This window comes from Myxine glutinosa, chromosome 7 (assembly GCF_964187855.1).
Source record: "Myxine glutinosa chromosome 7, kmMyxGlut1.1, whole genome shotgun sequence".
Lineage (NCBI taxonomy): Eukaryota > Metazoa > Chordata > Myxini > Myxiniformes > Myxinidae > Myxine > Myxine glutinosa.
In genome coordinates, this window is record NC_136267.1 from 152,224,597 (window position 1) to 152,241,302 (window position 16,706).

Below are 16,706 nucleotides of genomic sequence, written 5' to 3' on the forward strand. Positions count from 1 at the left end.
ACACTCTGCCGCTCCATTCCTCATCCCTCAGATCGGCAGTCTGCAGCCTCCTCACTCTCTGCAGACCTGGACAAAATCACAGACTGGTCAAACAAGTGGAACATGTCTTTCAATCCCGACAAATCTCACACTCTTACAATGTCTCTCCGAAAGGACCGACTGGACAACCCTCCCATCTACTTTCTCAACAATCCTCTCCAAGAAGTTCTGTCGCTCAAGCTTTTGGGTCTCACTATCTGCCATGATCTTTCTTGGGAAAACCACATTTCCAAGCTGGCCTCCAAAGCCACTCGCCGACTGGGCATCCTCCGTCGTGCGAAGTCCTTCCTAGGCACACCTGAGCTCCTCACCACATACAAGGCTTTCATCCGCAGCTCAATGGAATACTGTTCCCCCCTCTGGGCTGGTGCTCCTGTCTCACACCTTGCTCGGCTTCACGCTGTTCAGGCCAAAGCTTTCAGAATCATTGGAATCTCCTGCGATGTAGTAAACTCTGAGGGCCTTTCACTCACTCACCGCAGGCAGGTTGGTGGTCTTTCTGTCTTTTACCGACTCCTCTCCGGCCTTGTTCCCCCAGCTCTCTCTGTGCTCTGTCCCCCAAATATTCCTTCAGGTCGCACAAGATCTGCCTGCAACCCTCTTATGGTTAAACTGCCAAAGTCTAGACTCTCTGCTCACCTTCACTCTTTCATTCCCCTTTTCTCCCGCCTCTGGGACAAACTCCCCCACTCCCTTCAATCCCACTCCTCCCTCCAGGTCTTTAAAACAGCTGTTCACCACCATCTCTTATCTTCCCCCATCGAAAACCTTGATCTTTTCTACCCCCGGTAATTCACCCCAGAGTCCTTGCAGCGTTCATATGTTTTATTCCTCTCCCACCTCCCCCCAAGTCCTCCCGATGTCCCTGCTCTCAAATGTTGTGTTTGTGTCCTTCCCCCTCTCTCCCCATCTTGTCTGCCGCTCCCCTTGTTTTTTGTGTTTTGTGTGTCGGTTTGTCTTTTTGTGTGATTAATGTTAGCTCTTTCACGAGCCTCGATCTTGTATACAAAAAAAAAAAAAAAAAAGTTTCCATTCAATTCCAGCTGACTTCTGAGTGAACAAGTGTTCTTTGGGAACCTTTTCCCTCATTGAATTGTACGTGCAAATGAATGATTGCTCCCACACTTACACAAATGATAAAATGTTGTTGTGCAACATCATCAGCATTGATGTGGACAAATTGAATGTTCAACAAGGGGTAATGTTTCAGGGAGTCTGTTTGTCTTTCATTAGTAAATCACATTCTTTTTTTAAACTTTTTTTAAAACTTTTTTTAGTACTCAGTAACACTTCTGGAGAAGGGAAATGTATCCATGTTACTTACAATACAGGCCAATAAAAACAATCTGCTGTAACCTTCAGGTGTTTTCACATTTTCTTTCAGGAAAATCCTCAATTCACAATACGGTCTCGCAACACATGATGCTCTGTTGACGTTAGTCTTGGAAATATCCAGAATGCATTGTGCAGCCACGATGTCGCTTCAATAAGGCGTCATCATATGCTGTCATATTATCATTGCATGTTTTTTCTTATAGAGCTGTCATTCATTTGTGATGATGGAGAAAAAAAAGGAGGTGGTCAGAAAGGAACCTTGACAAATCGCACACTCTTACTATGTCTCACCGAAAGGACCGACTGGACAACCCTCCCATCTACTTTCTCAACAATCCTCTCCAAGAAGTTCTGTCACTCAAGCTTTTGGGTCTCACCATCTGCCATGATCTTTCCTGGGGAAACCACATTTCAAATCTGGCCTCCAAAGCCAGTCGCCGACTGGGCATCCTCCGTCGTGCGAAGTCCTTCCTTGGCACACCTGAGCTCCTCACCACATACAAGGCTTTCATCCGCAGCTCAATGGAATACTGCTCTCCCCTCTGGGCTGGTGCTCCTGCCTCACACCTAGCTCGTCTTCACGCTGTTGAAACCAAAGCGTTCAGAATCATTGGAATCTCCCACGATGAAGTTGATTCTGAACACCTTTCTCTCTCTCACCGCAGGCAGGTAGGTGTTCTTTCTGTCTTCTACCGACTCCTCTCCGGCCTTGCTCCCCCAGCTCTCTCTGTGCGCTGTCCCACAAATACTCCTACAGGCCGCACAAGATCTGCCAGCAACACTCTTGTGGTTTAACTGCCAAAATCAAGACTCTCTACTCACCTTCAATATTTAATTCCTCTTTACTCCCGCCTCTGGAACAAACTCCCACACTCTCTTCAATCCCACTCCTCCCTCCAGGTCTTCAAAACAGCTGCTCACCACCATCTCTTATCTTCCCCCATCCAAAACCCTGATCTTTTGTACCCCTGCTAATTCACCCCAGATCCACTTTTTTGAAATACCAACTTCTTTCCTGGAAGTCCGAGCAATGTCCATGTGTTTTATACCTTTCCCACCCCCCTCCCCCTCTTCCCATGCCTCCTCCCCCCAAGCCCTCTCCTTCCCACAGATCTCCCGATGTCCCCGTTCTCTCCTGTTGTACTTGTGTGCTACCCCCTCTCTCCCCATCTTGTCTCCCGCTGCCTTTATTGTATGTTTTGCTTGTCCGATTGTTTTTTTTTGTGATTGATGTTAGCTCTTACACGAGCCTCGATCTTTTACACCCCCCCCCCCCCCCAAAAAAAAACCTGAATCACGTCAGTGTGTGTATAAACATAAGTGCCACACGTGCACACGCACATGTATGACGCTCACAATACAGGAAGCAGAGCATGTATGTACGCAAACAAACACACACACACCACTTTGCGATGCAATGCCCTGCATGCAACACACCAATCCAAAAAATATTCAACCGTTTCAACTACAACAAAATTCCTTCTTACAGCAACTTAACCAAAAACAACGTATAAAATGCACGGCAGAAAATAACATAAAATGTGAGATAATAGTTGCTCAAGATAAGAGTTGATTGATGAGTTGATAGTTGATAAGCAAATAAGATCGGTGTAATACCTGTAGCAAACATTTTTGGAGACATGGATGCGCATAGGCTGCGATCTATGGACGGCATGGCGTGGTGAAGCCTCCCGACTCGAGGCTTGACTATCGCCACGCCAAGGTCCACATGGTGGCAGTGAGACCGGCTCAGCAGGGCTGCCAGTGTCCACAGAGCTTAAGCCCGAGCATGCCATGTCGTTCAACAGAGCTTCCAAGTCCACGTCATCATCTATGAGTTCAGGACCAAGTAGAAGCCAGGGTAAGGTCACATCAATTTCCATGAGAGACAAACTTTCCCATGATATGATAACTTGGAAAAAAAATGAACAGGCAAACTGCTTACGCACAACTTTAGATTTTAAGGTCCTTTATGAAAAATACTTCCTATGTTTTGAGTGCTTAAACGCAATTAAGTGTGAAGAATATCTTTCAAAAGTTTTTTTTTTTTTTTTTTTAATGTAAACACTAATTACTCCCGCCAGGGAGTAATGCATTCGATCGTGTGCGTGTGTGTGCGTGTGTGTTCGTGTGTTTGTGAACAAGATATATGGAAATGTTCTGAACGGATTTGGATGAAAGTTGGTGGGATGATTGTCTTTGGGATATGGAAGAATTGATTAGTTTTAGGTGAAGCTCAGGATATTATTCCGGATCCAGGAATTTTTTGAAGGATTGTTTACCATTGGAAGATAGGGCTCATTTTTTTAAACATTATCTTCTATATATTCTATATTTAACATTGTGATACGAAAATAGTTTTCATATTTGTTGTAAATGTAGTTTAAACTCGTGGTTATGCGTTAGAGCGGTGTATTTTGCTAGCAGCGTCGTCTTCAAGGTTCTTTTCTTTTTTTAATTAAGACATATTCTGTCATTTTAAAACCACCAAAGTGTGTATTAGGTTTCCCCGTTTCATAAAATGTATCGTTTGATACGTATGCTTTAAAACATTTTGTCACTGAACTACTCCCTCAAACTTTTGTGAAATCGTACTATTCCAACTTGACCCACAGCGGGAGTATGCGCCCTACTGAGTGGCGTTCTAGTTTGGGAAGTGTGTGTGTGTGTGTGTGTGTGTGTGTGTGTGTGTGTATATATATATATATATATATATATATATATATATATATATATATATATATATATATATATATATATATATATAGATATACAGTACCTGCAGAAAGTATTCACACCCCTTGACTTTCACATTTTTTGCGTTGCAGCCTTAATTTAAAAAAGATTAAATTGAGATTTTTTTTTTTCTCACTGCACTACATATAATATCCCAAAATGTCAAAGTAGATTTTTTTTTCAGAGACTTTGACAAAATAATTAAAATGAATAGCTGAAATTTATTGAGTCAATTAGTATTTAGCCCCTTTGCTATGACATTCTAAATTGAACTCAAGTATTCAGTTTCCTTGATAATCCTGGAGATGTCTCCACAAACTTGAATGGAGTACACCTGTTTAAAATTCAATTGATTGGACACGATTTTAGAAAGGAAACACTTTTCTATATAAGGGCCCCCCAGTTGACATATCATGGGACATGTCAGGGCAGACACTCTACATAAAGTCCAAGGAATTGTCTGTAGAACTCCGAGATAGAAATGTGAGGAGGAATACATCTTGGGCCAAAACTCCATAGAGCTGGCCAGTCCGATCAAACTGAACAACCGGACAAGAAGGACCTTGGTCAGAGAGGTGACTAAAAGACCAATGACCACATTGACAGATCTACAGAGTTCATTGGCCAAGATGGGAGAACCTGCCGGAAGGACAACAGTCTCTGCAGCACTTCACAAGTCTGGTCTTTATGGGAGAGTGGCCAGACAGAGGCCACTCATGAGAAAAGGCACGTGATAGCATGCCTGGTGTTGAAAAAAGGCACTAGAGACTGTATATGTGTACACACACACACACACACACACACACACACACACACACACACACACACACACACAGAGCCGAATGCATTGTTTACTTAAGCCTGAGACGCAGAAATTATAACTTCTTATTTGGGGTATAGTTTGTTGTTGACTCCTAATGCTACATCAAGTAACAAATTAAACGAGCAAGACAACATAATGGTTGGTAAGAAGTGATTAATTATAAATTCTCTTTTTACAGTGAATAGATATGGCTAACATAAACAAGTAGCAAATACATGATCCATAAAAGTTGTGAAAACTGCAAGTGGGAAAATGCAAAGTTTATCTCAAATTTGGAAAAATAAGAAATAAAATGTGAAGGTTTTGTCAATAAAAAACAAATGTTCAGAAAGGACAAGATTTCAACCCTGAATGGCCTTTTCATGAAGGATTACATAGGCCGAGTGTGCTTCCGATCTGAAATTCCCACCCAGAACGGCAGAGAATCAATGGTGTGCAATAGTGATCCAAAAGAATCATACAAGGACTAATGGGGATGGGGGGAGTTTTGCAAGTTTCAAATTTTATGTCATTTATAGCAGCTTCAGGTCCAATGCTCTGGACTTGAACTTTTTCCGTACCCTTCGCCTTCTGCCACTCCTTGAACTTCTTCCTCTTCTCGTCAATCCTCTTTCCAACTTCATCATCCCACCACCATGTTTCCGAGTGACTCGGTGGTCCTTTTGTCCATCCACATACCTCACCAACGGCTCCCAACAGACTATCTTTCATTGACATCCAACCACTGTCAAGCTCAACCACATCATCCACTACCCTACTCAGCCTCTCTTTAATGCCTCCCTCACTGTCACCTCTTTCAACCTCCACACCTTCATTCTCGGTTGGTACTTCACCCGCCGAGCTCTCCTCACACTTTTCAGTCTTATGTCGCAGACAACCAAGTGGTGCTGTGAAACAGCCTCCTCCCACGGGCTCACCCTTTGTGTCCCGGAGGTGCCCCCTATCTCGCCTACGCACCAGCAGGTAGTCAACGGTTGTCGTCGACCCACCTGACGTGTATGTAACAAGCTTATTATCCTCTTTCTGGAACTGAGTATTACAAATCAACAAATCAGCTCACCTTCTCACCTTCTCCATTTCTCACACCATATCCGTAACCCCAATGAACTCCCTCAAAACCGTCCGTACTCCTTCCCACATGTCCATTCAGGTCTCCTCCTACCACAACAACTTCCTCATCTTTCACGTTTTCCAATCAGCTTCTCTATTGCACACCAGAACTTGTCCTTCTCTTCATCGCTCCGACCAACCTGCGGAGCATATCCCGAGATGACGCTCACCAAGAGCTTTCCAATCATCATTTTCACCATCATCAACCTATCACTCACTCGAGTCACACTCACCACACTGTCGACAAACTCCTCAGAAAACAGGGACACCAACACCATTCATGCCCTCCGGCACCCTTGCCACATAAACTTGTATTTCTGTCCCTGCCTACCATCACCATTCTCACACCACTTCCCTCCATCTCGTCTCTTGTACACAACATATGTCCACTCTTCTTCTGACCAATACTTCACCCACTTCTCCTGATCTCCCTGTCATTGTCCCTACATCCAGGTCCCAAACCTCAGAAACCAATGTCCACGTCGGGCATCAGACGTTTGTCGTCATAAATGGAGTGATTTCCACCTTGCTTCGATCGGGTTCCCCACCTTGAGTTTTGAGGAGAGGGAGTGGGGTCCCCCACGGGGTACTTCGGGCTGTACCCTGCCCATATGTAGTTGTAACTGTCATGGTTCTCTTTTTGAGGCAATGTTTTTATGGCCGGATGCCCTTCCTGAAGCCAACCCTTTTAGTCGCCTCTTACGACACGCAGGGGTATGGTGTACCTATTCTAAACCGGGGTACACACCGGGTATATATATATATATATATATATATATATATATATATATATATATATATATATATATATATATATATATATATATACTGTATGTATATTTTTTTAAAGTTTATATCTGATTCGATCGTGAATCTAAGTCAGGAGATAGTCCAGAGTTCAGAAATGCACAGATGATTTGTCTGTTTCTTTCAAAACAATTAAAACGGAAGACATTCAAAATGGTCTAATTTATATCATGAAGTCAGTTGTCAATCAAATATTTTTTATTGTTCTCTAATTTATAACGTCAAACACCTGATAATTGCATCTCACCAGGAAAATATGTACTTGGGATGAACATTGCAGGATTAAATAATTTAAACTACATATAGGGTTATGAAGAGCCTGGTGTTGGCTTAGCGGTTAGGGTGCCGGTTTGGAATCCTCGGATCTTGGGTTTGGAATCACGGTCGATCGGTGAATTAACACCAGGGGGTTGACTCAGCCTGTCATCCTGCCGAGGTCGGCAAATTGAGGACCAGTTCACTGGTAATTCCCTGTGTGTCGCAAGAGGCGACTAACAGGGTTGGCGGCAGGAAGGGCATCCGGCCGCAAAACATTGCTCCAAAAAGGGGACCACGGTGCCCAAAAAAGGCCAACCCCTGCTCTACGGGGAAAAATGGTATCTAAAGGTGGTTCTTTATATGGGGTTATGAAATAAAAAGGTTTTAAATTCATTTTGTAAAGGATTTTTATATGATTTTATTTCTTTTAATTTTATATTTAAGAATTTATTAATACAATAATTTTAAAGAATTATTTTCTCAAAAGAGAATGATTAAAAGTTTCTCACATTGTCTTTTCCAAAAATATTGTACAAGTGAGGTGTTCAAGAAGGGTCAAAAAAGTTGTTGTTTTTGCTTGCCGAAAAACATTTTCAGAAGACCATATGGCACCAGGAAACACACCTACCACTCAGAAGAATGTGCAACACTGGCTGGAAAATACATAGAAAACGTCTGACACCTGTGCTGAGTTTCACATGTGCGGGACACGTTCCCTTCACCATTTGAGATGGGGGGGGGGGGGAGCTTTTTGACTTCCTCCATACACATTATGGGCAAAAAGGGTGAAGTGAGGGCACATCAAGTACCTTTGAATGAGAGAAAGGAAGACAATGGAAGAAGACTGCAATGAAAATGGAGGGTAGAGGAATTAGAGAACAGAAAAGGTATAGGAACAAGGGAGCAAAGCAATGCCAAAGGCAGTTATCATTTATATGTGCCAAAATGTTTTGGAATTTTTTTGGACATAATGGAAGGGGGGGGGGGGGACACCTACTGCAGAGTAGAAGAGTGAGAGCGAGACCTAGATCAACCAATAAACTACTGCAGGAGAAAGGAGTAAGGGGACGAAGGAATGATGTACGATGATTTGAGTGGTCGAGGCAATAGGGGGTTGAAATTAGTCACCCACACAAATTAGTACAAACACACAAAAATTTTACACTTTGCAATGATATGAGTAGTTGCACAAATTAAACAATTTGTAGCTCATAGTGACAATACGAGACAGACTAATAATTTAGTTTAATGCAAGCAGAAAGGATGACTGGCTTCAACCTAAAACATATTGTTTGGCCTGTAAACTAGTGGGAGATCACCTAGTATGTTACCCGTTAAGGATTTGATCTCAGCACCAAATTCAAAACTTTCCTACTGCCTTCATGAAACCCTTAAGCTGTTTCACACCGACACGACTGCAATTCAGCGCAATAGGAATAATGGTTTGTTTTGACCAAAGTCTTAAAAAGTTGCATAATATTCGCCTCCCCCTACGAACTCCAAAAATTCCCTGGTTGCGTGCCATCTTGGTGTAAATCTGCACGTATCACACGAGTACATTTTAATGGGAGGGAAACATATTTCAAAAGTAACTCATGGCATGAAAGAAGGGCGGTCGGGAGGAGGAGAGTAATAAAGAACATGGTGCCAATAATCCACAGGGAAACAGAGTTGCAAGAACACAAATGAGTAGCTTATCCTATACCGACCGGGATTATATGTCTAAAATACGGCAACAGGTCACATGCCTGAACTACCCCAATGTGACCGACCAGGTGATGATGAGAAAAACATTGGGAACTCACCAATCACCATATGCATATTGTAAACATGTGATTCCCCTCCTCCCCCTTCCCCCCCACCCTTGAGGATACCACCGGGTGCACAATGTGAATCTACAACCATAGTCCCAGATGAAGACCACTCGCTGGTGAAAATGCTAAGCAGTAACGGGCAGCTCTGCATATTGGTTACGCTTCATTTTTGAATAAGGATCTTCCCAACTACAACCAGTTTTTGTGAATAAGGACAAGCAAAATGTTATCATAGAAGCAATGAAATGCAAAGGCTTATTCTTAACATAAAGGCCAGACCACCGACCCTCAAACAGAAACTTGCAAAAGTTCCTCCAAGCAATGCCAATTCACCACAGATCCCAACTTTTCATATATCTTGAAGGTCTCTGCCGACATAAGTTCAACCTTTGGTCAGAACATTATTTCTGGTGATGTCATTTTCATAGAATTTTATCTAGTTAGTGGAATGCAGGTGGTGCTGTCTTTTAATGGGCAGCTTGTGGGTGACCATGTAATTGTTTCCAAGAAGCATATGACTGAACGAGAAAGTATCGGATTTCCTCCATACCCCCTTGCTCCCCAATCTCAAGCACGTTCTATGTACATTGCCAATCGCATTTAATATATAAATAAATGTTAACTGCAATGCCAATGACAGTTATCATTTATATGTGCCAAAAAATTGTAGAATTTTGTACATAATGGAAGGTGGGAAACATCATCAGCCGAGTAGAAGTAAGAGTGAGGCCAAGACCGAGATCAAGGGGTGGGTGAGAAGGACACATGGGGATGAATAAGCTGCGCACAAGCTGAACACACAGCAAGAAGAGGAAAAGAAGGGGAAGGTGGGAATGAAACAGAAGAGGAACAAACCAACTGACAACTAACAAACAAAAAGGAATGGGGGGAGGTGGGGAGGAAATCACAATAACCTCGAAAAAGGGAGTGCTTTGGTCATTTGGGGTTGAAGAGATCATGAGATTGGATTGAGGAGGGGGGAGGGGGTGGTGGGGAGTTGACCTGAGGTAGTGGTCAACATCTGTCTTGAAGTCCTGGAGGGAAGAATGGGAATGAACAGACTCGGGAAGTTGGTTCCACAGGCAACAAAAAAGAAGAACAAATTAGTGAAGGTGTTTACTAATATATACTTGTGTATGTATGTATATATATATATATATATATATATATATATATATATATATATATATATATATATATATATATATATATATATATATATATATATATATATATTGTTACAGACGCGGTTTAGATGTTATGATGGGCCGAGCGGATGGTCCAACCGCGACCGAACAGTTACTCCCCGATTAGAACCCAAACGTTGGCCGGATCGCACCACAGATATTCAATCGGGAAACCTCTAAAGCGACCGAAAGAGAAGGAAAAAGAGAAGAAGACAGAGTACGGAGGAAGAACAGATTTATTATACACACACAAGCAATGGATGGAAGAAGCAGTCACACAGGGAATCGTTAACTTATTCTATTCAATTTACTTAACCCCAGGACAACGATTAGGACAGACGACGTTCACACTTACACGGGGGAAATTGCAGGCAGGGATGGTGGAGGTGGGTTGCTGGAGAGGGAGGCAGGGTCGGAGGTAGCAGCTCTCAATTCCTCGCGTTTTTGGCGGGAAAACCCTCGGTCGCGTATCCGCTGCCGATGCTGTAGACGTCACGCGCTGGCTCGGTCACACCTGTTCCTCTCCTTCTGGTGGAGCCTCTCCCTCCTCTCAGCGCGCACAGCTCCAAAGCTGGTTTCCTCTCCGAGTACCTCTCCTCTTTGGCTTGGAGCGTCTCGCATCTCACCGCTCACAGCTCAGCTCACAGCTCCTCTCGTATGTCACCTCTTCGCTCATCTCCCATCTGGTGAAGCAGTCCCTTCCAGTCGCTTTTATCACTCGGGGCGGAATCAAGCCGCCGGCTGCGAGGGCACGCCTACCGGGTCGCTAACCGCGGTGCTGGTTGGCTGTTAGGGCTGTCCGATTCCTCCTTTGCTCATGACGACGTGCCACGCCTGTGAGTTGGCGGCTCCTACCCCCCTCTTCTCCGAGATGAGCACATGGGCAATGGCGGCTTGCGGGATTGAACACCACTCGCACCCCTTTTGAAAGGAACTTTGGAGAGCGGAGATGTTTGGGGAAATTGAAAGGGCCTACGCTTATTTTGTTTGATACAATGCAAAGTCAATCTAGTGGGAAACACATATTTAGCCTACATGGAATAAGGAAATAAACTATTTAAAAAGATATATCGTGGCCTGTGTGTAAGTTTCATGGAATTAACTAGGAGGACGGCTGTGACCATTATTTACATTACGAGGGTGTTACACACAACAAAACCATACTTTTCACATTCGTTACACTTCCTCCAAAATTGTTACACTTCTCAAAAACCGTTACACTTCTCAAATTCGTTACACTTCTCAAAACCGTTACACTGCACCCTCCTTTCTTCAGGCCCGGGCTCGGGCCTACAAAACTTTAACTTAGTGTGACACGTAGGTGTAATTCCCTCTACGTTTAACCTGACCCTGAGTGTCACAATCTTAAAACACAAATAAGTATGTCCCCCTATTGCATTGCACCCTGTCTAACAGACTCAAGCCCACAGCTAACCGAATTACGGAATTATTCTCAAACTATACATTTACGGTGGGGAGCATTATTTACAGTGACGTTATTTCTTATTTACAACGCAACCCAGGACCTGTGTTTTTTTTTTCTTTTTAGGGAACAAGAAAAAAAGAAATTCCTGTTGGGAGGGAGGAGACAGCACGCATTGCATCGATGCACCAGTACCAATACCACCAAAGCACCCAAAAGCACCACAAGCACCAAAAGCACCACTCAGTGCGCAGTCACCATGGTTCATAATAAACACAACAAAACAACTGGTGGTGGTCTTCTCTTTCTCTGCTGGGCCGATGTTCTTCCCGACGTCTTCTGGCTTCATGCGGCCTACTTGGAAATATAAAAAGCACAAACCGTGTCCATTTTTATTTAGGGCAACAGGGGCCAACTAAGGGTGGTCCACCTGTTTGGCATAGGTGCCACCTTACCGAGGTCCGCAAGCAAGATTCCCTGGCCACTATGGCCGGTCTCCAACAGAGGTGCCCTGCCCCAGAACCTGGGGTCCATCAAGTGGTACTTGGCCGCAGGACAGCGGTCCATAAAGTGGTACATCAACGCAATCCATGCTGGTTCTGGGAATCTCGTGCGCACAATGGCCACCTCACGCACGCTCCCCTCGGCACCCAATGGCGCACAGGTCCTCAAGTGGGAGACAAAAGGGGGGAAGACAATGAGCGAGGGGTAAGGTCACAAGGGTACACGTCAATAAAGGCAATGTAGGGTGAAGTGCGTACGGAGAGCGAAGTGAGAAAAACTCGTCCCTACCGTACGTCACCCCTATGTCACCTACACTACCCTTGCCCTTACCCCATATGTACAAAATCTACACATTACCAATCCGTCGTTACTGTCACGTCTCCCCATATTTCCTCTATACCAAATTCGTCACCACAATCCCTCTATCCAAAATTTGCCATCACCCAATTCGTCATCAATCCTCATAAGGAGGAAGAGATGGAACATCAAGCACAATGTCACACCCACGTCATGATGCGTCTCACAATCCAAACATTTGCATCATAAAAAATAATCAAACCATGGCATGGTGTGGAGTACCTGTCACCTCAGGTGAGTGGATGCAGATGGTGCGAGGAGACTTCATCCTAACTACTTTCTAAATGACATTAACACACTTTACACTACCCGGGGTCTTTCCCTGCCAATCCATTGGCCACTTACACTATGGGTTCTAACAACCAATTCCCATTGACCAAACTGTGGCTTCTCAATTTGGGGTCTCACTCCCCCGATTCATCTCCCGGTGCCCTTGCACAATTTCTGGGCTGTGACGTGTAGCTCTCCCAGCAGGTCTACCCACCTGCACACCTCCACCACTGCAGTTGCCACCCGAGCTTACCTAGCTCCTCACCCTAACCTAACTAACTGGGGACAGCCCCTCCTGGCTCTGTCACCCCACTCGGTGCCCTCTGGCACTGGGCTACCCGGGTCCGTCCTCCGGATCCTCGGGCCCCATCCACAACAACTACTACCGGCTCCCAGAGCCCACCTGCGGCCTCACCTGGCCGACATCCTCACAGTGGTGGAGCGCCCAACCAACTACACACACTAACAGGCTACACGCCCAGCCATTTCCACAACACTAATGCACCCATCCAAAGACCATTCTTTCACCCGCACCACAGATGCCAATATCCAACCACAATTTACCTATACCCTCTACCTAACACTTACACTACCCGCCCCGGGTATCCGTGATGGGGGTCCACTCTTCCCCCATTCACACCTTCGCACCATCCACTCCACTCCACAATTTCCACCATACTCACTCCACGACCATCCATTCCAATACTCCATTTATTCCACACTACCATTTATTCCACACAGCCACATACACCTGTTGTTGCACACCTGTGCCCTCACACCTGGTGCCACCTGCACCCTCCTTTCTTCCTGGACCATTTGGTCAGCACAACACGCAATCACCACTACTCCCTCATACACTGCTCCATTCACCTGTTCAGTTGCACACCTGTGCAATCACACCTGTTCAATTCTCAAACACACGGCATCATCTCATCTAACTACTCCCCTCTGAAACTTGCGCTTCCCAGTCGTCCCTTTAAACTATTGCGCTCCCACGTCATTATCATCCACACTAAACTACCTGCGTCCCCACTACAGGTATCAGTCACTAACTACTCTTAACGTTACCTAATGTCATCTTCGCTAGATCCCTACACACAATATCCTAACCCACCCGGGCTAGTTTTCACTGCCATCAACCCCATAAACTAGAGCGCATTTGCCCCACCCTGTGAGGGATGACAGAGTTGCCATCCCACCACATGGGGGGCGTTCCCACTATCATCCCCCCAGTCCTCTGATGCTACGAGCCCCCGTCGCAAGAGGTACTGGGTCCTGCCTCGGCATCTAGAGCCGAGGCAATCCATGAGGGCGCCTGCTCGCCGGCATAAGGTCTTATCCGGTCGGCATGGACGATCCGAGGGGGGGCCCGTGGCCCCATTTTGATTTTAATGACCACGTCACAGATTTGCGACAGGACGACTCCCGGGCCTTGCCAAGGGGAGGTGAGTTTCGGGCACCTGCCCTTCCGCCTCCGGGGATTAAAGAACTAAATCTTCATCCCCGGAGCGTATTGACTCCCCTGGCTCCGGTCGTCGTACCTACGCTTCATCTTGGCCCCCGCCAGATGGAGCTGGCGGCGGGCGAAGGCATGGACCCGCTCCATGCCTTCCTCCAGGTGACGTGCGTAACCCTCCCTCGGCGGTGTATCCGTGGTGTCTGGCACGGGACCGCATAGCAAGTCGGCGGGAGCCCGTAACTCCCGCCCATACATAAGCAACGCTGGACTGCATGCGGTGGCCCCGTGCTGGCTAGTTCGGTAGGCCATCAACAGGTACGGGAGGTGTTCGTCCCAGTCATCCTGACGGGTGGTGGTGAACAATGCCAGTTGTTGGATCAATGTTCGATTGAACCTTTCCACCATCCCGTCAGATTGCGGCCGCAAGGGCGTGGTCCTGGTTTTCCGAATTGACAGGAGTCTGCACACATCTTTTAGCAATTGACTTTCAAAATTTCGACCCTGATCGGTGTGCAGCTCCTGTGGAATCCCGTGCCGACATACAAATCCTTCTACGAAGGCCTGTGCTACCACCCCTGCTTCTTGGTTGGGGAGGGCATAGGCCTCCGGCCACTTGGTGAAATAGTCCATTACAACGAGGATATACTTATTACCTTGGCGGGTGCGGGGCAGCGGTCCTAGAATATCCATAGCCACCCGCTCAAGGGGGGCCCCCACCTGATGTAATTGGAGGGGGGCCCTCATCCTCCGTGCTGGTCCCTTTTTGGCAGAACAGGCGTCGCATCTCCGACAACAGTCCTGTATGTCACGCCCCATATTCACCCAATAGAACCTCCGGCGGACCCGAGATATTGTCTTTGTCCTGCCCAAATGGCCGCCGGAGCGGGTACCATGCACCTGTTGCAATATGACGTTCTTGAATTTGTCAGGGACTATCACCAGCCAGGAAGTTCTATCAGAGGGAACCTCCACCCACTTGCGATACAAGATGTTGCCTTTCAACTCCAGGGTCTGCCACTGAGCCCAATACGCCTTTGTTTGCGCCCCAAGGGGGGTGACCTCTTCCCCCTTTGGTCTTTGCCCCAATTTGACCCATTGGAACACCGGCCCCAGAACAGGATCCTCCTGCTGGGCCGTGCTCCAAGCCAACTCTCCAAATTCCTCGTCCGCGGTTAGTGGCAAAATTGGCCCTCTCACCCGGGTTGCCCGGACGACGAGAATCGGGGCGGAATCGCCCAATTGCTCCCTCTCCTCGTGTCTCGCACAAAATTTACAGTTTTCCCCCAGACAAGGACGCCGAGAGAGTGCGTCTGCATTACCATGGGCTTTCCCGGCCCTATGGGCCACATCAAAATCGTACTGCTGCAACTTTTCCAACCACCTTGCAATTTGGCCCTCCGGGTCCTTGAACCGAAGGAGCCATTGCAAGGAGGAATGGTCAGTTCTAACCAAAAATTTCCGCCCGTACAGGTACGGGTGGAAATGGTTCATGGCAGTCAGCATAGCCAATAACTCTTTGCGAGTGACACAATAATTTCGCTCGGGCCTACTTAAGGCCCGACTATAGTAACCAATCACCCTCTCCACGCCCTCCTGTGTCTGAGACAAAACTGCACCCAATCCTTCCTGGCTCGCATCCGTGTCCAGGGTAAATGTCCCGTCACTAGTGGGGTAAGCTAGAAGGGGTGCGGATGTTAGACACCCCTTCAATTTTTGGAAGGCCTCGTGGCACTCCCGTGTCCAATTAAATCGCGTCCCCTTCTCCGTAAGCCGGTGGAGGGGACGGGCCAACTCCGCAAATTTCGCCACAAAGCGCCGGTAGTAGGAGCAGAGTCCCAAAAATCCCCGCACCTCCTTGATGGTACGTGGTGCGGGCCACTCCTCTACCGCTTTAATTTTGTCTGGGTCCGTTTTTACCCCCTCGCGGCCGATCACGTGACCTAGATAGGCCACCTCTCTTGCAAACAAAGTGCACTTACTCGGGTTCAGCTTCAACCCTGCCTGTCTGAGGCACCCGAACACCTGGTCCAAATTAGCTACTGCCTGGGGGAACGTTTTGGCATGTACTAGGACGTCATCCAGGTACACCAGGCATGATTGCCATGGCATGCCGCCTAGTACATGTTCCATCAATCTTTCAAAGGTGGCGGGGGCGTTACACAAACCAAACGGCATCACAGTAAACTGATACAGTCCCTTACCTGTGGAAAATGCCGTTTTCTCCTTCCCTGCCCTATCCATCTCCACCTGCCAATACCCACTCTTGAGGTCCAAAGTTGAGAACCAATTTGAGCCCGCAACGGCATCGAGGGTGTCATCAATTCTTGGCAGGGGATATGAGTCCTTGAGTGTCACGTTGTTTAGCTGGCGATAGTCCACGCAGAACCGCGTGGTCCCATCCTTATTTTTGACCAGCACAACAGGTGACATCCAAGGACTTCCCGAGGGCTCGATCACACCTGCGTCGAGCATTTTTTCAACCTGCTCGTCAGCTTCCGCCCTCTTGCTCCAAGGGAGCCGTCGGGCGGCCTGACGAATAGGCCGGGCCTCACCGGTGTGGATCTGATGTTTCACCAGGCCCGTA

General features: G+C 46.6%; 1 protein-coding gene across 5 annotated transcripts in view; it reads right to left on the reverse strand.

The window, feature by feature from the left end:
• The window catches only part of LOC137431746 (growth factor receptor-bound protein 10), a 683,830-nt gene that overhangs the window by 300,726 nt on the left and 366,398 nt on the right, over window positions 1-16,706 (reverse strand). For all 5 annotated transcript variants that reach the window (XM_068123400.2, XM_068123401.2, XM_078782425.1 and 2 more), the window contains one exon: window positions 2,992-3,205. In XM_068123400.2, the coding sequence (XP_067979501.2) occupies window positions 2,992-3,205 (214 nt within the window). The remainder of the gene's footprint in view (window positions 1-2,991; window positions 3,206-16,706) is intronic.